Here is a 20,679-nt window from a genome sequence, read left to right as displayed (position 1 = left end):
AACGTCCTTTATCTGCAGACACAGACCCCCCCACAAAACAAGCTTACATTATGTAATCCCAGTGGCAAACAGCCGGTGTCTTATCTTTACTGCGTGTGTGATTGCAATCACTTCAGTGAAACCTCTGTGCTTCTGCTATTTACTGTCCCGCAATGTTTACGTTTAGCAGGCAGTAACTGTGGCTGAATTGTGATTCGACCTGAAACTCAGTAAAACTTTGCAGCCGATTGAGAAAACACAAAAAGGAATGGCGATCGAGTGAGAAGGGCAGTGGGGCTCTACTGATTGAGCGAGCAGGACTCAGGAAGCACCTGCCTGCGCAGAGAGCTGAGCATTTATCTGACCCTGCTCAGATCAGGTGGTTTCCTTGTTTACGTTATCTCCGCGCAGCTCCCTGTGGCCCAGCCCCTATTGGCTGCCCCGAGCCACTCCTTTTTCCACCGCATTCATTGATCTTGAGAGGGCTTGCCACTTCCTCGTTTCTCCTTTTCCCACCAGCAGCAATGAAACTCACCCTTCACCACCCTGGAGCTTGTTGGCAAAAAGACAAACTAGTTTAATAAGCTAAAAACTCCTCAGAGCTCCTGCCTGACCTCTCACCTCTGTCCTCGCAACACAAACATGGCAGCCTTGAAGACTGCTTTCCTTTTCCTCTTCTTGCTTATACTTGGGCACAGTGAAAACAACTATACTCATCAATTAGCCTGACTGATAACCCTGATCCTGCTGTCCTCCACGTCCCCTGTATTGCTCAACCTTAACCCAGCTGGAAAGATTTAAAGACCGATCTGCCTCGGGGGTCGGGGCTTTACATGTTTCATCCACTGGGTTTCTGGTGGTTCATTATTCCAGGAATTCTGTTGAGACAGTGCTCTTCCTCTCTTGATGAAAACATGGCAGCTTTTTTAATAGTAAAGTAATTGAGCTGTACTGCCTGCTCAATGTTTCCTTTTTCCCTTGTTGATATAATTATGGTTAAATTGCTGCTTGGCATTCATAATAATGACTGCAGGTGGGCTAGACACAGGTGCTGTGTGTAATTACAGTGCACATGAGATCCAGAATTGATTATCTGGACTAAATACATATAATCAACCTCAGCAGATGTGCATCTAAACTGTTTTATCAAATGCTTATTGTCACCAGGAGGAAAGTCCGAGCATTGTGTGCATGTGTGCGTGAGATTGGGAGACACTGGCAGTGAAAACAGTCTCTTGTGTGGCTGTGTGTATGTAATACCCACCCACACGTGGCCACAGATCCCAGCTTGGTGCTCCTACTACCCTGTTGGAGTATTTGTTCTGGCAAGGTTTTAGCTGATTGTCACAGTTAGCCATAGCACAGTGAAAGACGCTATGCTAATGCTAACCTTTAACCCCTGTCATACTATTCTTGTAACTAGAAAGAAAAGACATGCGTTCAATATGAGGATGTTCATTTTTAGTGGTTAGCCTGAAGCGAACCTTCACACTGCTGACATTTACCTACATGGTAAGCACCCCCCCCCTCTCTCTGCAGTCCTCCACATGGCCTTTCATAGCCCTGCTTTCCTTACTATCTTGTTATCTCAGCAAGTGTTTCCTGCAAGCACCTAGCTCTTCTCTGGGACATGTGGTAGAGCTTGTGCTATGTTATGTCCACGAGGTATTGTTCTCCCAGTGTTTGACCATCGTAAATTAGCTGGAAACGATTTGTCAGACATGGGGGGGACCAGGAAAGGGAAAAAAAACAACAGCACCATTAAAAGGGCCTTGATGTGAACCCCAGCATTGAACCATACGTGAGCAAATATGTTAATGGTTTTTTCGAATTGCTCCAATCCAGGTTATTCAGAAAACATCTCCCAGAGAGAGGAGGTATTTAACATTTTACACTTCACTCCAAAGACTACAGTTTCATGTTATTTTCTTTTCTTTTTATATTCACCCCTTTAAACCACAAGGTCAAGTACAGTGCATAGTTAGACAATAAATCCCCCTTCCTCCTTAATCCAAAGGATAATTAAAATATATACATATTTTTGAGCACTGTTTCCATGTTACATAAATAAAAAGTGTGTTTATTTGAAATCGCTGGATGAGCCACCCCTGTTTATTCCGCAGGCTGTTTTGAATTGACTATCAACATGTCCCACTTTAATGAGGGAATTCCTGTACATCAGAGGATGTCTAACGCACATCCTGGCTCGTAATCATGCTCTCACCTATATCATCAAAGTCCCACAGCGAAGCCCAATTCGAGGAAGGGGGTGAAACATCCTTCTACTTCTGAGGCCTCATGGAGGGAACAAGGGAGGGAGCTGCGGGATCTCTGATAGTTGACTCTCTATGAAATAGCCCCTCATGACCTCAAACAGCAGCAGAGAATTTTTGAGCGACAAAACTATGTCATTCTGTCAAGATGTACCCAGTACCGTGTCCCTGGGGAATCTGCTGTCACAACCAATGTTCCCATGGATAGAAAGGGACCCCTCGGGATCCGGAGATTGACAGCGAGCATAGTGGGACCAGGAATTAAAGGTCTCTAAAGAGTCAAGAAGCTAGTCAGAGTGGCAAAAATAAAAACATGCTGTAAAGTATGATCTGAGCTGTGACATGGGAACCTCCCACTCTAAACTATGCCCCCCCTGGACAGTTTTTTGATTTAAAGCCAAACAAGTAACTGTTTTACAAAGTTGTTTTGATAAGGAAATGTTGCAAGGCGAGGGAAAAGAGACTCTGGCAATCATCAGGAGCACAAAAAATTACTGCAATTCAGTAAGAAAACAACTTCCCCCACTGTAAAATAACATTATTCCTGCAAGGAAAGCAGAGGGAAGTTCCTCCCTTATATAGAGAGAGGATTGTTCTCCGACTTTGATTGTTTAAGCAAAGCTAAATGTGTTTGCTTTAAATTATGTCACAATATATCACAGAAGTGCTTCTAGTTTTGTACAGGAACAAATATCGCACGCCTCTTTTGGAATGAGCGTGCATTTGTTTAGCTCTGCATCTCTCGATTTCCTTATCAGAATGCATTAATCCTTGGGGACATGAAAAACACTACAAACTGAAGCCCATCGACAGAGCAATTGACATACCGAAATTTCAGCAGAGTATATTTTGGCTATTTTCTGATTTACTTTAGGATTTCGGGTTTTTTTGGCCATATCTTTACTTTATCTAAACTATCTTTAAAACCTTTTTTTTTTAAATTGTCCTCTTTGATTTGCAGAATTAGAGCGCATAAGGAAAGACAGAAAATACCAAGAAATATCAAATAACCTATTTCAGATACTTACGGTATTGCCACCAAGACCCAAAAGAGAAGATAGCCACCCTCTGCTCTCCTACGCCAGGCCTATTTTGACCCATCATCAATCTCCTTTAATAGCGGTTTCCATGGCACTCTGTGTTCTGCAGGAGAAGATGGCAGGATGACAACTTTAAAGTGACCAGTGTTTTGTGTGATGCTGGACAACGCTGCAAGCAAACATCGATTGGCTCCTTTCCCTCTCCTTTTGCAGCAGGTGTGTCTGCCGGAGAGACAAACAGATTCAAATTGAACAGGATTGCTGATTTGGCTCGGTGCTCTTTGGGCATCCCACGCATGGGAGATGGAGGGTTTTTAAGTCTCAAATCTGGCCAGATATCAGAAGGACTGCAGATGCAAAATCTGGGCAGAGAATAAAATGTAAGGCACTGAAAGAGTAAAGGAAAAAAGATCAACAAAAGATTTAAGGTGCTGTTTTTTATGGGTTAAAAGAATAGTTGAACATATAATTTTAGAATATGTTCGTATATATTCTTAGAAAAAACAAAACCTTTAAACCAATCAGCTACAACATTAAAGCTACATGCTAAATTCTGTGCAAATTCCCTATTTATATATCTATTTATATACTAGCAAATCACAAGGTGCTTTATAATGCAGGGCAAAAAACTTGAAATAATACAGAGAAATCACCAACAATCAGATGACTCCCAGCAACAGTGGGAAGGAAAAACACCCTTTTAACAGGAAGAAACTGGCAAAACCGAGCAGCCAGTCAGGGAGGGGAGGCCATCTTCTGCGCCTGGTTGAGGGTGAGGAAAGGAAGACAGGACAAAAGAAATGCTGTGGAAGACAGCCAGAGTTTTACAACAACTAATGATTAAATGTAGATTGGTGTATTGAGTTAAGAAGAGACACTCAGCAGCCTAGGCCTATTGGAACAACGCTAAGGAAGGGTTCAGGATCACCTGGTCCAGCCCTAACTTTATCACAAAGGATAGTTTTAAGCTTAATTTTAAAATTAGAGAGGATGTTTGTCTCCCAAATCCAATCTGGGAGCTAGTTGCAGAGAAGAAGGGAGTGAAAGCTGAAGGCTCTGCCTCCCGTTCTGCTTTTAAATACCCTAGAAACCACAAGCAGCCTGAGAGCAAAGTGCTCTTTGAGTTCATATGGTAGTATGACGTCTTTACGATAAGAATGGACCTGATTATTCAAGATCTTTTATGTGAGAAAATTATTTTAAACTTGATTCTAAATTTAACAAGAAGCCAGTAAAGAGAAGCCATTATGGAAAAAATATGCTTACAAACTTTTTACCTCTCAGCCAGGCCTACATCCACTTCAGAATCAACAGCTTTCATAAGATCCTAGATTGTTGGGGAAAACCACAGGACAAACTAGGAATCATCATCTGGGATTTGATACTGCTAACCATTGCATCACCGTGCCGCCCAGCGGCGTGTAACAGCAGGCCGCAGCCTGATATCAGACTAGCTTTGACCCATTAAGGAATGGACAATCGAACTCTGGCGATATCTGTGGTGTCTGGACATTGGCAGCAGATCATTTGGGTTTTGTGGGTTGTTGGGTGGGGCATCTGCGCAGACACTTGATCACACTGGAATCTGGGGAGTTTGGATGCCAGATAAACTTGGAGATTTTTTTTCTTCTTTCGGGCATTATTGGTTAGTTTTTTTTAACCTTGTGGATGGGATAAACTGTGCTGCCGGGAAAAACATGTGGGTGGAAGTTGAAACCAAGTGAATGCCACAATCAAAAGTTTTCCTTTATAACAGTGCGTTATAATGCCATGAGCAGTGTTCTTCAGTTTAACTGCCAGTGGTTATTAATGTTAAAGCTTGTAAGTGCTTGTTTTTTTTATATATATAGCAAGTAAGGTACAGGAAAACATGTAAAATGATGAATATTAGAGGTGCCTGGATGCAAATTTAGAAAGAGCCAGCCTTGCTGTTTTAAGTCATCATGCCAACCTGGCTGAAGCTTCAACTCTTTGCCTCCTTCAAAGCACTCTAAGAGTAACAGCTGAAGCTCTTTTCCGAACTTAGTGGTTTCTGTCATATTGTTAGAAGCTGCTTATAGAACAGAAGGACTGGATGTTCATCAGAAGTTAGAGGATGTTTTCTGAATATGCAGCCACCCTTGGAAAACCCCTTAAACCATTCTAATGGTCATCGAACTTTATTGGTATATAATGAGGTGTCAAACTGGTCACAAAGGGTACAGGAGAAGTTGTCAAATGTCATCTTTATGGGGGAAAGGGCTAAATGGACATAATAGTGGTATAGATCTTCTCTAGAATCATTGGCTTCTAGTTTTCAAGACAGAGGAAATAGTCCTAGCATAAAACAACAGGGCCACATACAGGGCTGGTTCCTGTTTGTCCTTTTGGAGAGAGTGGCTCCTGAGTCTATGTTGCTGCTGGTATCAGGGCACAAAGGGGAAGGAGGCCTTCTGTAGACAACATGGCTCCCCTGAGACAATAATAGTAGGAACCTTCCTACCTTGTTGAGTATCCTGAACTGAAGTTTAAATGGCAATCGTTAAAAACTAATTAATCATACTCTAAAGAAATTTGAGTATGATTTCATTGTGTACAATCAAAAAAAAAAGTTTAAGAAAAACTCCACAGACAACATAATGTTGCTGATACAACACTATGGTGATACTCGAGACTTTAATTTTGTCTGTGACACAATTCAAATTGGAAATTGTGTCATTTTCCTTCCTAATCTACACCCACTTCCCCCCACAATATGGGTATCATCCCCTGGTATAACTCATAGAATTGTGAGGTTATGTCGCCGTCAGACATCACAATGTGCATTGTTCTAATGGCTGCTTCTGGCTGACAGCCCAAGAATAATAACTGAAAGACTGATACGTGAGTGATAATCTGAGAAGTGAAATATGTTCAGCTATTCTAAACTACAATGGCCATGCAAGGCCCTCAGTTTTTGCTGAACCACGTGTGAGTATTTGCTGTATTTAAAAGCATGTATGACCTGGACTACAGACGATTGCTTCTGCGTCCAGTCACCGAGAGACCCATATTGCCTTCTCTTTCATTCTGGCCTCCCCACAGCTACAACCGATACCACTACCTGTGACCAAGCAACCCCCGCACAACCCCCACCCATCCCCATCATCGACCTTCCTTTTTCACATTAAAGTAAAACCTGGAAACCATTTTGCTACTCTTTTTCCTCTGGAGCCCTCATAATGACAGGAAAGTGCTCTGGCCCCAGTGCCACAGAGAGCAAAGGCACAAGCTTGATGGGAAACTGTAAGCCTCTGCATCAATTTCTCCTTTTAGGGCTCTGTGAATTCTGTTACACCCACACTCTGCAACCATAAATTTCAAAAGATTAAATAGCATGTGGACCTTATCTTTATTTACACAATATAAAATATTTTATCTACGTAAGGGAAAATGAGAAAATTGACCCCTAGAGTCTAGAAAGCCCTAACTTCTCATGGAGGAAATCAACTTGAACTAGTTCTATAATTTTGTTTGAAAGAGAACAGTGTTTTTTCTGCCTCGCTGAATGTTCATGTGAGCACTGCTAGTGTCCGAAAAACTTTTATCCTCAAAGTGTGCACGCTGCAGGTAAAATGCAGAGAATTATAGATTTTGCGGGTAGATTTAAATTAAGGAATTACAGTTTTTTGCAATCCATTTAAAGAAGCATTGAAAGTAAGTAAGGGCCATAAAGGTTAACCTGTATAAAGACAGTCTCATATACATACATATCAATGATATGTATGTACAGTATATGAGACTGTCTTTTTTGCTTATGAATAATATGCTGTTTGTGTTGCACTAACGATGCAAGGGCCATCACCTTGCAGATTGGGACTGACTTTGCCTGTGCTTTAGCACTGCAATCACTTGCACTCTGCTCATAACCCGCCCTGTAATCAACCAAGAGTTCATCTTGTTCCAGAAGCCAAATCAAGCTCATTATCAGAGATCATTACCGTGGAATGGTGTAATGAATCACAGATTGAAAACAAAATAAAGTTGGTTGTTTTTCTGGACAACAAACTAGTATGATAATAACTGTCTGAGATCAGAATTTTGGCAGAGTAAAAGAGATTTTTTTTCTCCTTTTAATAATTATGAACCTTTTTTCTTAGCTTACTATTCATTTTGGTTGCCCATAGACAACCAGAACACCCAAGTGTGAAAGAAGGAAGGACGCTGGTTAAAACAGAAGAGGAACACACACACCACTTCCTTCCATAAATTACCACAGCACCCACTAGATAGATATGGCTGCCTAGGAGGTCTTCTCTAGTAAAAGTCAAAGCTTTTTTGCTATCTGTGGTTTTTTACGACCGGCGTTATTGTTTGAGCCTGACAAACTCTCAGGGTCAACAAAGAGCCAGACAGCAGATAAGAGCTGTAACACACCTGCGTGAGGAAAGAAACTGCACACCCAGTAACCTGCTTCCACTATCTCGTGATGGATTAACATACAGTAGGCTGCTTACTATAGAGATAAGATACTCCTTTCTGTTTCACAATCACACTCGTGCACGTATTTCCTGATTATGGTCAAAATATATTAGATTGGGTGTTTATTTATTTCGATTTTAGAGAATTAAAACATATTGGTCGGTATAATGAGTTTTACAGGAAATAATAAAATACAGGCTGTGATAGCTTCAGATGGTTGCAATAATTAGCCGCACCACTTCATCCTCATTATACCAGCGGCTCCGAAACACTTTGCTCTCATTAGGGGCGAGCCATTGTCTGTCAGCAGTTAGCAACCATTTCGACTCTCTCATTACAAAACAAAGAGAGGGGAGGTAAAACAGTTTACCCACAAATCTTCCCCTGTGTGCACACTGGTTCACTCCACTTATTCAGGCGGGGAAGTAAAGCCCATCTGCTCGTTTTATAGAACTTCCCCCTCAAAACCTTCACCAGTGCACATTCATCAATTCTATTTGGCCTTAGCCAGCAGCATATTTGACCAAACACCCACCGAAACGCTCTCTTCAAAGCACGTCTCACTGAAAGCCAAGGTTGATTGAGCCGCTACTGGGTAAGGTGGCCGTTGCTTAGAATGTGAATGCAAGGTCCTTTCCTACGCATCTCCTGTTGGCTTGGCATGAATGGCTTGAGCCAAAAGGAAAAGTTGGAGCAGCACAAGCTCAGCCGTGACAGCCACAGGAGTAGCTTCACTTAAAAAGAAAAAGAATGGGCAGCTGGTCTCCTGTCCTCTCGTAATCAGGCATGAGGACAAAACATACTTACTAATAGTTAGTAAGCAAACATGCCACAACAGCTTAGGTCAATGAGATTGGTACTGAATGATAGAAACCTCAGTGTTTTGTTGCTGCATGCACCAACCATCAACCTCTCTAGCCATGCTTTCAGGCACAGGTTACAGGAATGCTGAGGTTTTTCATCTGCGCTGTGGCAGGCATTATTGCTATGACTTCTTTGAGTGGTTTCTCAATTGGGTCTGTTTGAAGGCGCAGCACAGGGGGCCAAACAAATACACATTAATCTACACTTTGTATGAATATTCAGATACAGCTGTCTGTGACACAGAGATAGCAGCTGGTGTGCTTGGGCCCCACAGATATCCCAGTGCCATGCCTGGATAGAAGCCGTGGCATCTGGGCCAAAATGGGCCCAGCCGGCTCTGGCAAACCAGGCCCAGAATCTGCCCAAATCCCAGAAGCAGGACAGGTTTAATATACAAGGGTGGTCAAAGTCAATGAAGGCCTTTAACAGCCTGAAGGAGATACACGAAGACACTTTCAGCACGTCACTATTTTGCAATGAATCTCTGTCAAATGTCTATTAACTCGCTGTCTAATGTCAGGAAGGATAAAGATGATTGCAACCTTAATCACAAAATTTCTCCAGCATCCTCTCAGGCTTGGACTTGTGTAAATCTGTGAAACTGACATTACAGTAACACAGTGTTTCCAGTGTTAGTGGAGCTAAAGGCAAGCTCCCACAGCTTTATGTGTCACATTAAATATACCACCTTGTTTTGTTTTGTTTTCTTTGAGCACATCTTGACAAAGGAGACTAAATCGAATTTATCTTAGGTGAGTCATATGGGCATTTACTTTACGTCAGCCTCTTCTTTTGATAAATCAAAGCAACAGCAGGCTGGTTTTTGAACCAACAGCTGTTTAAAACACACAACGATCACGTTTTTCATTACGGCCAAATGTCATAACCAGCTTAGTGTGGCCTTTACGTTTTCCCTGATGACATGAACGCAACTTGCCCTTTTTCATTACCCGGCTTAATCTCATACTAATCCAATGATATTGCCATAATAAGTAAAACAAGTATGCTTGGAAGACAAAGCCCCGCAATGGTGACGGCGTTGGTGTGCCTGGCGTTGGCACCTCCCTTACTGTGTGCTGGCTGGCCATGACAACACAACGCCACAGTGCTGGCTGTCAGCATGCCAGGCCCCCAGAGCAGCTGCCAGGCCAAACCCATCGAGCACTAATTCAGCCAGCCACAGGGAGCCCTCCCCTCCGCAGTTTCTTCCTTCTCCAGGCCCTTCCCGTGGCTACAATCACCCCGTCATCTGTGTGCACACACCCACATTACACAATGCAGGTTTTAATTATGACAAACTTGCCAACAGCTAATAGCTCATCTTTTGAATCAAAGACTTTCTTACATAAAGGGGGTGGCCAATAATTTAATAACTCCACCTTGACAACACCTTTGTTTTTTATCGTCAACTCTCCTCTCAAAGCCAACAACACAGGAAAAGAAAAGACCCATCGCAGCTATTATTTATTTCTAAATGTTTCCATAATTGCTATAATTTATTACTCAACATGATATAAAAACAGCAAAGCTGCTCAGCATCAGAGGCTCGGGTAGGGGGGTAGAAGGGGGGTCTTGCATGAGTCATTTGCATGCTTGTCTTTGACACATGTCCACGTTCATTGCACAAATCATTAACATCCCGCTCGTTTTGTCATTATCTCCTGCGAGTGAAGGTGCACCTACGGAGCCTCAGGGACTGCGGCCAGGCCAGTTGCTCTGCGGTCGGTTAAGCGACGGCCAAAATGCGGAAACATTCAGCTGGTCTTCTGATGTGATGGAGAGCTTCTGTAGTTAAATCCTGCTGTGTCCTCGGCCCTTTGGGCTGATTGTGGTTGAAAGGCTTTTTCTACAGAGGATGAATGGAGTACTTTGGGTAAGAAAAAAACAGAAAGTATCTATTTCCATCATATTTCATCCAAAATAAAGAGCTACATTTGCACCAAAGTTAATAGAATTCATCCTCTTGCTGTCTATATGAAGCGTTGTTATGTCATAGCTGCCCCATACACTGGCTACTTATTAGACTGGACCAAAGTGGTGGACTGAAGGCTGACATTCCTAAATCCTGGCCTTTATCATCTGCTCCGTCACCTGTCACTCATCTCCTGTCTGTGCACGTCTATCCCAGCTGAAGGTCACAATATGGCTGATTCCTTTGGAGAGGCCCTCCCAGGTCCCGATGCTCCACGCCGCCTGAGTAAACATGGCGCAGCAGTTCATAAAGATGCGTATTGTGTGCCTGCATCTGTGTATGTGTGCATTTAAATGAACGTGTGCTTATTGAAGGGGGTCTTCCTGAGCAAAGCTTCCTGACTGCGGGGATACGTGCATGCCACTAGTGAGGCCGGCTGAAATATTGATGCTGTGTTTTGTTCTCATTTTCGCCTGTACTCGAGAGGCCATCTGGATAGGTCGGCCTTTCTCACGTTAAATATTAATTGTCCCGTTGAATATGACCTGGGGAGAGTAAAGGAGGGTTGCCTGTAACGTGAGAAAAAGAAAGGGAGAGGAGGGGGGGCTGTAGGGGGTGGGGGAGCGGAGCACGATTCAATAGGTTTTTCCTAACAGATGGAAGACTGGCTGCAGGGATGCGGTTAGTGGCACAGTGGAACCTGATATCTGACTGTATGCCTCCCTGCCTATAAATACAAAAGGATTACATGTGGTTACATTAATAATGAAAATCATATTATTCTGTTGACACGTGTCTACACAACCTGTCGTGGCGCGGTCAGAACTGCTGATGCTGCTCATCAGTCTGGTTCTTTGTAGTGCAGCTACTCAGGTAAGACCAGCTGATTGTGTTGTTTCAACAAGCCAATCAAACAAGTCGCTTCTGGCCAAGTCTGCCACCCCAGGCTAAACAAAGTCCCAGAGGAAAGCAGTAGCAGGATTAAGCCGAGAGGAAAAATTTAAACAGCTCACAAACAATCTGATTACTGATGAGCCACTGGTCCAAACTCTGATTAGCTTTCCTTCTTTTTCAGCGCTGAGCTATATCTCCCATGATCTGAGTGAGCACTTAGTCAGCAAACATGATGATCAATTTTAATGACGTGTTACAACAGCAAAGGTTTTCATTCAACTGTCCTTTCACTTTTAATAATTAACAAGGGCCTATTAATTATGAACAAATCCTCGAGCCTAACCCCGATCAGGAGGGAAGGTGTTGTCCAGGTCGTGTCATTTTCAGAGTTGTAAGCTGGTGGGGTGGGAAGGAGGACAAACACCTTTGTTTCTGGTACTCTCACAACAGCGCCTGAAGCTCTGGTGATCAATAATGCAGCTCGGCACGTGTCTGGGTGGCTTCCTTGCCGTCTTTGAATAATGTATGCAGTTTGTAAAAGTGTGACTTTTAAAGTGCTCATCATTGTTCAGTGAGTGAACCATTTCCATTACACCTTCAGGCCTCGTGGCTCGTACTGCTCAGTCAAAACAATAAATGGTCTTGCGCGGTTGAGATCTCCATTTTCGGATGCAAAATCAACACAGCTGGACATCCTAAAGTTTGTGTTTATGTCTGTGCGCTACCTTTCCGACTTTTAGTCTAAAATTAGCTCGGCCGCATCCTGCTGTGATGCTGAAGGTGCAGTCATCTTTCCTCTCTGAAGGACATAACACTGTCTGAAGTTTGTGGGTGGAGGGGAGGGGAGGCCGAGGGGGAGGGAGGAAACGGTGACTACCGTGTGACAAGCGCGCAGTTCCTTCCTCAGAGGCCTGAGAAACAGGAAGTGCTGCACATAAGGCATTATTGTGACGGAGAGGAAATGCAAGGTCCTCTAAAATAAGAGCTCCAATCTGGTGGTCAATGACAGGAGCCTGTCCTCCATGGCCCCTCGGAGACCTGTATATCCCTCCCCAACAAACTACAACGCCTCCACAACTTCACTGCTGATTGACGCAGATAAATATAGAGGGGAGCAAGCTCCAGTCACATTATATGGAATGAATCCTCTCTCGCTGTGGGATGGGATTTAAGAGCAGCAGCTCAAAGATAACATCACACAAATCGGTATTAAGATGATGCGATAACCCTTTTGTTCCTTGCTGAAACCTCGCGTACACAGACCGAGTAACGGGAGCGTTTCAGAGGGCTGAAAGAGGCATATGGGTACGATCCACCCTGTTGCAGGGTGGTTGCTACGAGAGAAGCAGGGCTTTGTGTCAGGCTGCCTCCCAGTTAATTAAAATCCTACATTATCTGTTTCATGCTTTCAATTAGAAAGCTTTGGAAAGGGCCCAAGCCTCTGCATGTAGATAACCATAGCAATAAGATGTGATTAATACTGGTGGGGGGCTTGCTCTGCAGAAATGCCCTGCTGTTGTGTCCATGGCTTGTTTTGATCTCTGGCAAAAATGGCTGCACAAAATCTGCAAGGCATGTCAAGCAGCAAATTAACAGGATAACATCATCTTTTTTCTGTTATTACAAAATATGGCAGGTGCTGACCACCTGTGATCAAAGCACGTCTAAAACAGCAGCAATGACTGAAGATACAGAGAATCTGTATCCCTCTCTGTGTTCCTTCTGCACCAAGTCTAATGTTTTCCCCCCTTTTATTATTATCAGTAATCAAAAGAAGTGTCAGCCAGCAATGTTTTTGCTCAATTAACAGCAGATCCATCAGTGCCTGTTTCTGCATTTCACAATCAATTAACTGCAACACAGGCTGTACAGGCAATCAATCACGCTAAGTTTAGCACATTAATGAGGTTGTGGAGTTGTCTGGGTGTACTTGGTGTTCCACCAGCCAAACCCATCATTTCTCGTCACACATGACATATTGTGACATGCTATCAGAGCATAATGTGTGCGATAAAAAGGGGGTCAACTACGACTTAAAACACAAGATGAAACATTTAGTTGTATTAAACAATAAGAACTCCTGTATATTTTTATTTTTCCAGAAGCATAAATGACAAATGTCAAACAAATCTTTGCAAAACAAAACAAACAAACAAAGAACATTTACTGCCACCTACTGGCCATGCTAAGGAATTACACAGTGGAAAAGAGTAAACATTTGTGATGACTACTTTAATATCTGAATGATTGGCTCAGTGAAGATGAGATAGGCTGGGGACTTAATGTAAATTCTTCTCCACTCAAACCACAAACATCTTTAGGTGGGTTACTTTCCGAGGCCAGGTTCTGACATTTTATTCTGGAAAGGAGTCGCTTTCACACTACACTGATGTTTGAAGTCCCCAGCACTTGGGGATCTGAGTGGGTGGTAAGTGGAGAAGGAAGCCTCTTCCTCTTCCTAAGAAAGGAAAAGTGCCGTTGGATGGCTGCTCTTTCCCAAAGAGCCTTCCTCTTCCCATGAGATCCATTCGTACTCCTGCATCCCCTCTGCTCATACCTGCTGACAGAGAACAGTTGATGGACTCTTTATTGGTGAGGTCTGACACAGTGGCAGGAGCAGGATCCCGAGCATCCACAGCAGGCCCACTGGTGACCCTCAAAGGGCTAGTTGCAGACTGGTTAGCAAGAAGCTCCTGTGGTGATGGTGAAGGAGATTCTACACTTGCAGGTTCAGACACATCTGGATGGTTTTTCCTTTGGTCTTCTTCTACAGCAGGTGAGGCCTGGGATGAAGACTGAGGTTTGGGGCTAAAGCGAGCCAGCAGACCCTGCTCTGTGAGTGGATAGTGACTGGAAGCCCACTCGTGCCTCTCGCGACGCATTACCTCCAGCTGCCTCAGCTCTCTGGGCAACTCCAACACACTTTCCTGTGGATACAAACAGTTGATTGGGACGGTTACTGCTAACCTTTAAACTTCTGCAAACCTCACATGTCAATTAAATACTCAAAGCAGTTTAAATCTGTGCAATGCTTGAGTAAAGAAAACGCCAGATTTAAGACCTTTACAGACACACACAATTAGCCCGCTGTGATCTGTGGATGTTATATTTCAATCTGAAATCCTGCAACACATTAGAGCTGATAAAAGGAAAAGCAAAATGTTTATTTTTGGCATTCATTTTTAACTTTTTCACATAAAGTTATATTAGCTATATTAGCCATTTCGCATGCAACGCAGGGTACTGTAAGAACAATTGAATGAAAAGTGTTGACCATGACTTGTGGACTTACCAATAACTGGTAAGGACAACCTTACCACGCTGGTCTACAATAACATTTATTTAATGATGCATAAGTCTGCGTGAGTGCAGATCATTAATATGTAGACACAACCGAGAAGACTGCATTTATCTCATGTGCTTTTGTGAATTGCACAGCTTAAAAATCATCTGAGAATTGCATCATATCGCATAGACCCTGTTTCTTACCTCAGCTATCATCTCTTTCCTTATTATTCCCAATCTGGAAGAGAAATCTCTCTCAGACATCTTGTACAAGGGCAGAGGGCAGAATCGACACTTTAAAAGATGGATGCGGGTTCTATGTTTGAAAATTCTCCCAGTTGTATAGAACTCTATAGGAAAGCAGCCCTCGGATCTTGCTCTGTGAGCTCACCAAACACTTTACTGATGACTATATTGGCTCACTCACTACTTTCGAATCATGCTGAATAAAATATAAAATCCACTTTGTGAATTCTGAGCATTATTTAGCCACCGTTATCAGCAATCACTGAGACATCAAAGTGGCCACGTCCGTCTTATACACTTTCTAAGAGACAGGCCCATACTCTGTGTTTTACTGATGACGGAGGAAAGAACCAAACATACAAATGTGCAGTTACATCTCACTAGAATCAATGCCATACATTTTTACCAGATATGAAAATACTGTACATAACATGCAGAAATGTCTTTCTGTGTGTTACTGACGTGGGAGTGTGTGAATGAAGCAGTGAAGGATAACGTAAACCTGTCCCACGCGTGAATGACAGGAAGCTGTCACTTTAACAGACTGATGAAGCCAGCAGTGTTGACTAAATCATGCGCGTTTCTATCATGTTGCCCGACTTTTGACTGGAGCAAAAAACTGAAAAGGATTATTTCTTTGAAGACAGCTAATTGTTTCTTAATTACCCACCATGCCAACATGCGCCAGTTCATCGGGCTGGTAATGGCTGCTGCTGAGGTAGGAATCAACCAGAGCCATGTAGTCTCTCATGAGCGTGTCCAGCAGCACCAGTCTGAACGGCTGTAGGTGGATCACTGATAGAGCCATCACCTTCAGCAGGGGTAACGGACAAGGCCGCATGTGCCACATCTTGCTTTCTTCCTGTAAAAACATAAGCCTGTTATAGCACCAAATACCTATACAGCACAAGAAAAAAATACCCTGGATAGGTCTGTGTGGTGTACCTTAGTGAACTGTGACTTCATCTGAAGAGACGAAAGCTGGGAGGGGGGCACCCTCAGATGCAGACTTAACACCTCGTGGAGAGTACTGACTCTGTCAGGAAGGAAACCTCCCGTTTCTGAGTAGAAGCACATGACATCTGCCACCTAAAATATTTAAAGAAGACAAAAAAAATGATTTCAATCAAACAGACAAAACAGAGACACATAAAATGAAAAGAACAATATGGATAATTTAGAGAATAATCTAAAGATTAGCAATAATGTGCATACTGCGCACGTACCTGAGTGTCAAAGACATTTGCCAGCTTTACTCCAAACTGAGCGATCAGACATCCAGCAATGGCTCTGCAGTCATGGATGACCTATAACAAATATCAAACCAATATGCTACGGTAATCATAATCACTGCCATAATTTTAAGAGAGCTTCTAATGCAGTTATTTGTCACCTTTAAAATGTCCTTGCTCTCCAGGATCATAGCGAGGCCATTCTTAAAAGCCCGGGCTCCGAGTAACAGGACATCAAATAGGTATACTTTGTTTTTAGTGGCAATCTAGAAGAATTAGGTTTAAGTTATTTTCCTTTTTCTGTCCTCATGATGGAGAAGGAACAAAAAACCAAAAGACTGACGACCTTCTCACCTGCAGCCAACACAGTTGTCCATTCTTAAATACCTCAACTCCTTCTGCTCCCACACCGATCACGTGCTGTTTCTTGATGTGCATTATCTAACACATTTGGATACGGTACATGGGTCAAAGAAATCTGAGTCATTTAAACAGTAGAAAGCAAACATCAAATCAACTCACAGTAGGTCCGAACTTCTCATGAAACTCATCAACAATTACGTAGTTGATGTACTCTTCATCCTCCTCGCCATCATCTGCAAAAAGAAAAAGAAAAATCCTCTCAAAAGTGAGACGTTCAAAACAAATGTGTAGCTCAGGGTTGTCTAACTCACGTTACCTAGTGGGCCGGACAACCTTGTGTCAATGCGAACGGCACATGTAACCCCCGAGACGACGCAATATGAGCAAAAAAGGGTAATTTCAACACTACGTCAAATTCTTTCTGCACAATAAAGAAATGCTGTTGTAATAAAGGAAAATAATCCTGTCAGGACAGCTTTTTTGGCTTAATTTGTAAGAAACAAACAACTGTGTTTTCACAACTGCATAAAATTATAGAAAAGAATCTGGTACCAGATATTCCTTTAATTATAAAATTTAAAGTTTTCAATAATTTACTTTGATTTTTTTTTCTTTACCGTGGGTAGAAAACAAGCAAACATGTAGTTTAGGTGTTCATCTATTACTTAATTACTTTGGTGTAGTATAAATGACCATTAGCATACAGGCCTCCTTCATATTTTCCAAAGCTTTCCAAAGCCCATTCAGGACCCCGGGCCTTAGGTTTGACACCCCTGGTGTAACTGGTTCATCATTAGCTTTAGTGGAATAAATGAACTCACCCAATGTGCCTGTCTTCCTGTATGGCTGAAACTTTGCTACATCCAAGTGGTCCTCTGGTCTGTGATGGTGAATATTTCTGTGCACAGTTTTGTACATTGAAATTTATTACAAGCCAGGACAAAAGGCATTCTCACCAAAAGTGGCACCTCATGCATGTCTTACTTACTCACGGTCACCGTTCCCATCACTGCTAAATTCCACTGTTGAATTAATTATATAAAAAGTCAAGCCAGATATCAGAATGGACAATGAAAGAATACTGTGCAGCTTGGTACAAACCTGTTCAGGTATTACTTTTCATGAGTGAACTCACCATTCAGAATCTCATGGCCAAAGAAAATGTTTGTTCCGGGAAACCTCCAGCCATCACTACTGACAACTGCAACAAACCAGAAACCCCAACTATCTTTCCAAGACACTAATATAAAGTATTTAGCAGTTTTACTCTCTTATATTACAGAAAGAATTCATAAATAAAGTACAACATTAATTAAAAACATCTAACCGTCCGCCAAAATCAAAGCTTTGTTGGGGTAAATACGTTTCACGACCCCGAAGAACGATGAAGTCTTGAGGATCAATTTGATTCTCGCTCCCTTGAAGTAAGTCAGTAGTTTTACATCATCCACAACCATTTTAAATCATGTACGAGCTGTTTCAAGCGAATAAAACAGTGTATTTGTTGATTTGGAGATATCCTTATCCCCAATCACCGGTTAGCGGCTAGGCTGTTAGCTGCTTGCGATTAGCTCGCTGGCCGGGAATGTTGCGTTCATGAGCTCGTCGTTACTTAATTGTTCGAGCGCCTTGACTCCATAAAAAAACATCACCAGATAAAAAACAACTAACACAGTTTTTAAAATTACATTTACGGCTATCGGAAACTTTGCGTAAAGCAACAAACCGATTTTTTTTTAAAATTTTATTTCTGACTGTAGGGACGCTCTCTGGGATTAAAAAATGTTTTTGTTTCCCATGACAAATGAAGGTAACTCCACAAGTCAGTTATGGGTCGTGCTTATGTATTTCCAACATTTTAAAACAAGGATGACAGAGTATTGAGGGCAACGAGTGCCAAAATTATTATTATAATTTTTTTTATTTAATTAAAATGGGAAATTATTAATTAATTTAATATATAAATAAATGATTACAATTATGTTATCATCATTTAAACCACTTGATAAATTATTTAGTACTTTATTTCCATTTTTTATTAATTAATGACCCATTTAATTCACTATTTAACAATTCAGTTGTTAAATTCACTCGTGACCCTCCATAATCACGAGTTCAGCTCAATTTTCGTCAAATGAGCATAAAAACCTCGACAAAAACAGCTGCTACAGAGGTTGGTGGTCAGACCCAAGTTCAATTAATCTCCCTGCTGAAGGGAAACTGTGATTTGAAGAAAAGAGCTTGCACAAAAAGTACTGTCTTCTCCTGGATGGTGATTGATGTATTTGTACAAAAGATGCTGAGGCTAATTTCCAGTACCTGCAAAAGGACATCATCCTCTCAGCTGGACAGCAGATGATTCAATATATCCACCAGGGGGTGTCCACAGCTCAACTATTGAGTTAACGGCTGCAGGTCCAAGGTATTTGACTCTTTCTTCCTTGAATGTGACACTCTGTGACATCATTTACACCAGTGACCACTGACTACCAGAATAGCAACATAGCCTACTTGATGTACTGTGTGACTGTCGGTGTCTTATTTTCTTTAATCATCAAATGTCATTTTCATGTTTCAAAATTTGCACATTCACTTGGAGTGCATGGCAATCAACAGATATATATACCTAAATTTATCACATGTCTGAAACAGTGCAGCTTATCAAAGAAAAGTACCTGGCATGTGTTTAAAAGGCTACCATTTTCTTTCACATCAGGATCCTTTTTCTGTTTGTTTAAGGTTGGGTGGAGACTCAGAGAGCAGCAGTATTTTCAAGTAATAGAAAATTAGTGTGTGTGTGTGTGTGTGTGTTTTATCTCAAGCAGCACATTTCTACAAGTAGCACTGGGATAAGATGAGTGAGAAGTTTGCTTCAGAAGTGCACTTAGATGCATGGGGGCAAGTTGTAAAGGTATCACCAAGCAGTCCGATAACAGCAGAGACACAAAAAAGGGTGCAGATACACTATCTTATCACAAGCAGCCAGCTGGTCTTTACACATATTCTCATGACTTCACTCTGCATGAGCTCAAACTAACACATGAACCCAAGCTGCTGGTCATCTGTAGATGGCATGCATGTAGTCGTCTATTCAAAGGGAGGATATTCCGGTGTGCAGGAAGCAGAAAACCTTTTGACCTGAGTAATCCTGGGTGTGTGAGTGAGAACAATGGACCAGTGTGTTAATTTTCACATTTAAAATAGCCCAACTAACACACACATACACACACACAGAAAAGTACAAATCAATTTTTTTAAGATTATAGATAATTAGATTAAACCTGCACAGTTAAACTGAATACAGACAAATACATAATAACTGGATTTCAAAACCTTTTATACTCATACCTGTCGTCAGGCTCATGTGTTTAAATCCGTTGATGTGGAGTTAATAGCGCTTTGATGCCAGTCGAATTCACTCAGTCAAGGGGCATGATTCACATTGCAAGTGACGTTGATAAACACGAAAAAATCTCTTGTCATGAACAAGCATTACAGAAGGAAACAATAATCATCCACTAAGATGTTTTTAAACTCCCCCTTTTCAGGTTCAGGCGTGCACCTTCCCCTCACAGCCATGCTGACTAAAGGGAACTACGTACAGGGAGTGGAGATAGGTTTCATGACAGAGATGCCTCAGCTTTTCTTACATCACAGTCTTCACAGATGTGTATGCATCCTTCTTTTATGGTGTTGTGAAAATTCAAATGCAAAGCTCCAGAGCTGATTTAGTATGATTTGGATGATCATTTGTTTATCTGTTTATGACAGGGGGTAGAACTAGAGGATCAAACTTCTCCAGGCTTTCTTCTTACCTTTAACTTGCCAGCTGGCCTGAGTGTAATTTAGAAACCAACTCAGGTACATCCATTTCTCACTTGGGGAAAAATATCTCAGAAATGGGCTTCAGTTTAAAATTAATGAGACTATTTTCAATTTAAAACGTTCAGATCTCATATAATCGTGGCCTCTGGAGTAAAATGTGAGCAGCCATAATCCCCATATCTACGTTTGGATGAAGGTGATAAGACTTCCTAAAGCTCCTGAAAGATTTCAGGAAACATCTTCTTTGGACCACCTACAGCACAATAACACAATCCCTGATTTAAGCTGTAGTGGTAATGGAACCTGCAACCTCTGTTATCTGTTAA

At 42.0% G+C, this 20,679-nt stretch overlaps 1 protein-coding gene across 1 annotated transcript; it reads right to left on the bottom strand.

Annotated features, from left to right (window-relative positions):
• Positions 1-13,460: 13,460 nt before the first annotated feature.
• Positions 13,461-18,142, bottom strand: exd1 (exonuclease 3'-5' domain containing 1). The gene is made up of 11 exons (XM_085258026.1): positions 17,856-18,142; positions 17,664-17,729; positions 17,517-17,550; positions 17,350-17,426; positions 16,688-16,761; positions 16,520-16,606; positions 16,327-16,431; positions 16,160-16,240; positions 15,879-16,022; positions 15,604-15,795; positions 13,461-14,329 (listed from the first exon to the last, which is right to left on the bottom strand). The coding sequence occupies exons 1-11, from the start codon at positions 17,983-17,985 to the stop codon at positions 13,784-13,786; spliced, it is 1,536 nt and encodes a 511-aa protein (XP_085114152.1). The 5' UTR covers positions 17,986-18,142; the 3' UTR covers positions 13,461-13,783.
• Positions 18,143-20,679: the final 2,537 nt, after the last annotated feature.

Source organism: Mchenga conophoros, linkage group LG19 (genome assembly GCF_057382185.1).
Source record: "Mchenga conophoros isolate Kocher_MC1m ecotype Shallow Benthic linkage group LG19, M_conophoros_male_GT1.1, whole genome shotgun sequence".
Classification (NCBI taxonomy): domain Eukaryota; kingdom Metazoa; phylum Chordata; class Actinopteri; order Cichliformes; family Cichlidae; genus Mchenga; species Mchenga conophoros.
This window is presented reverse-complemented; position numbering and strand designations above follow the sequence as displayed.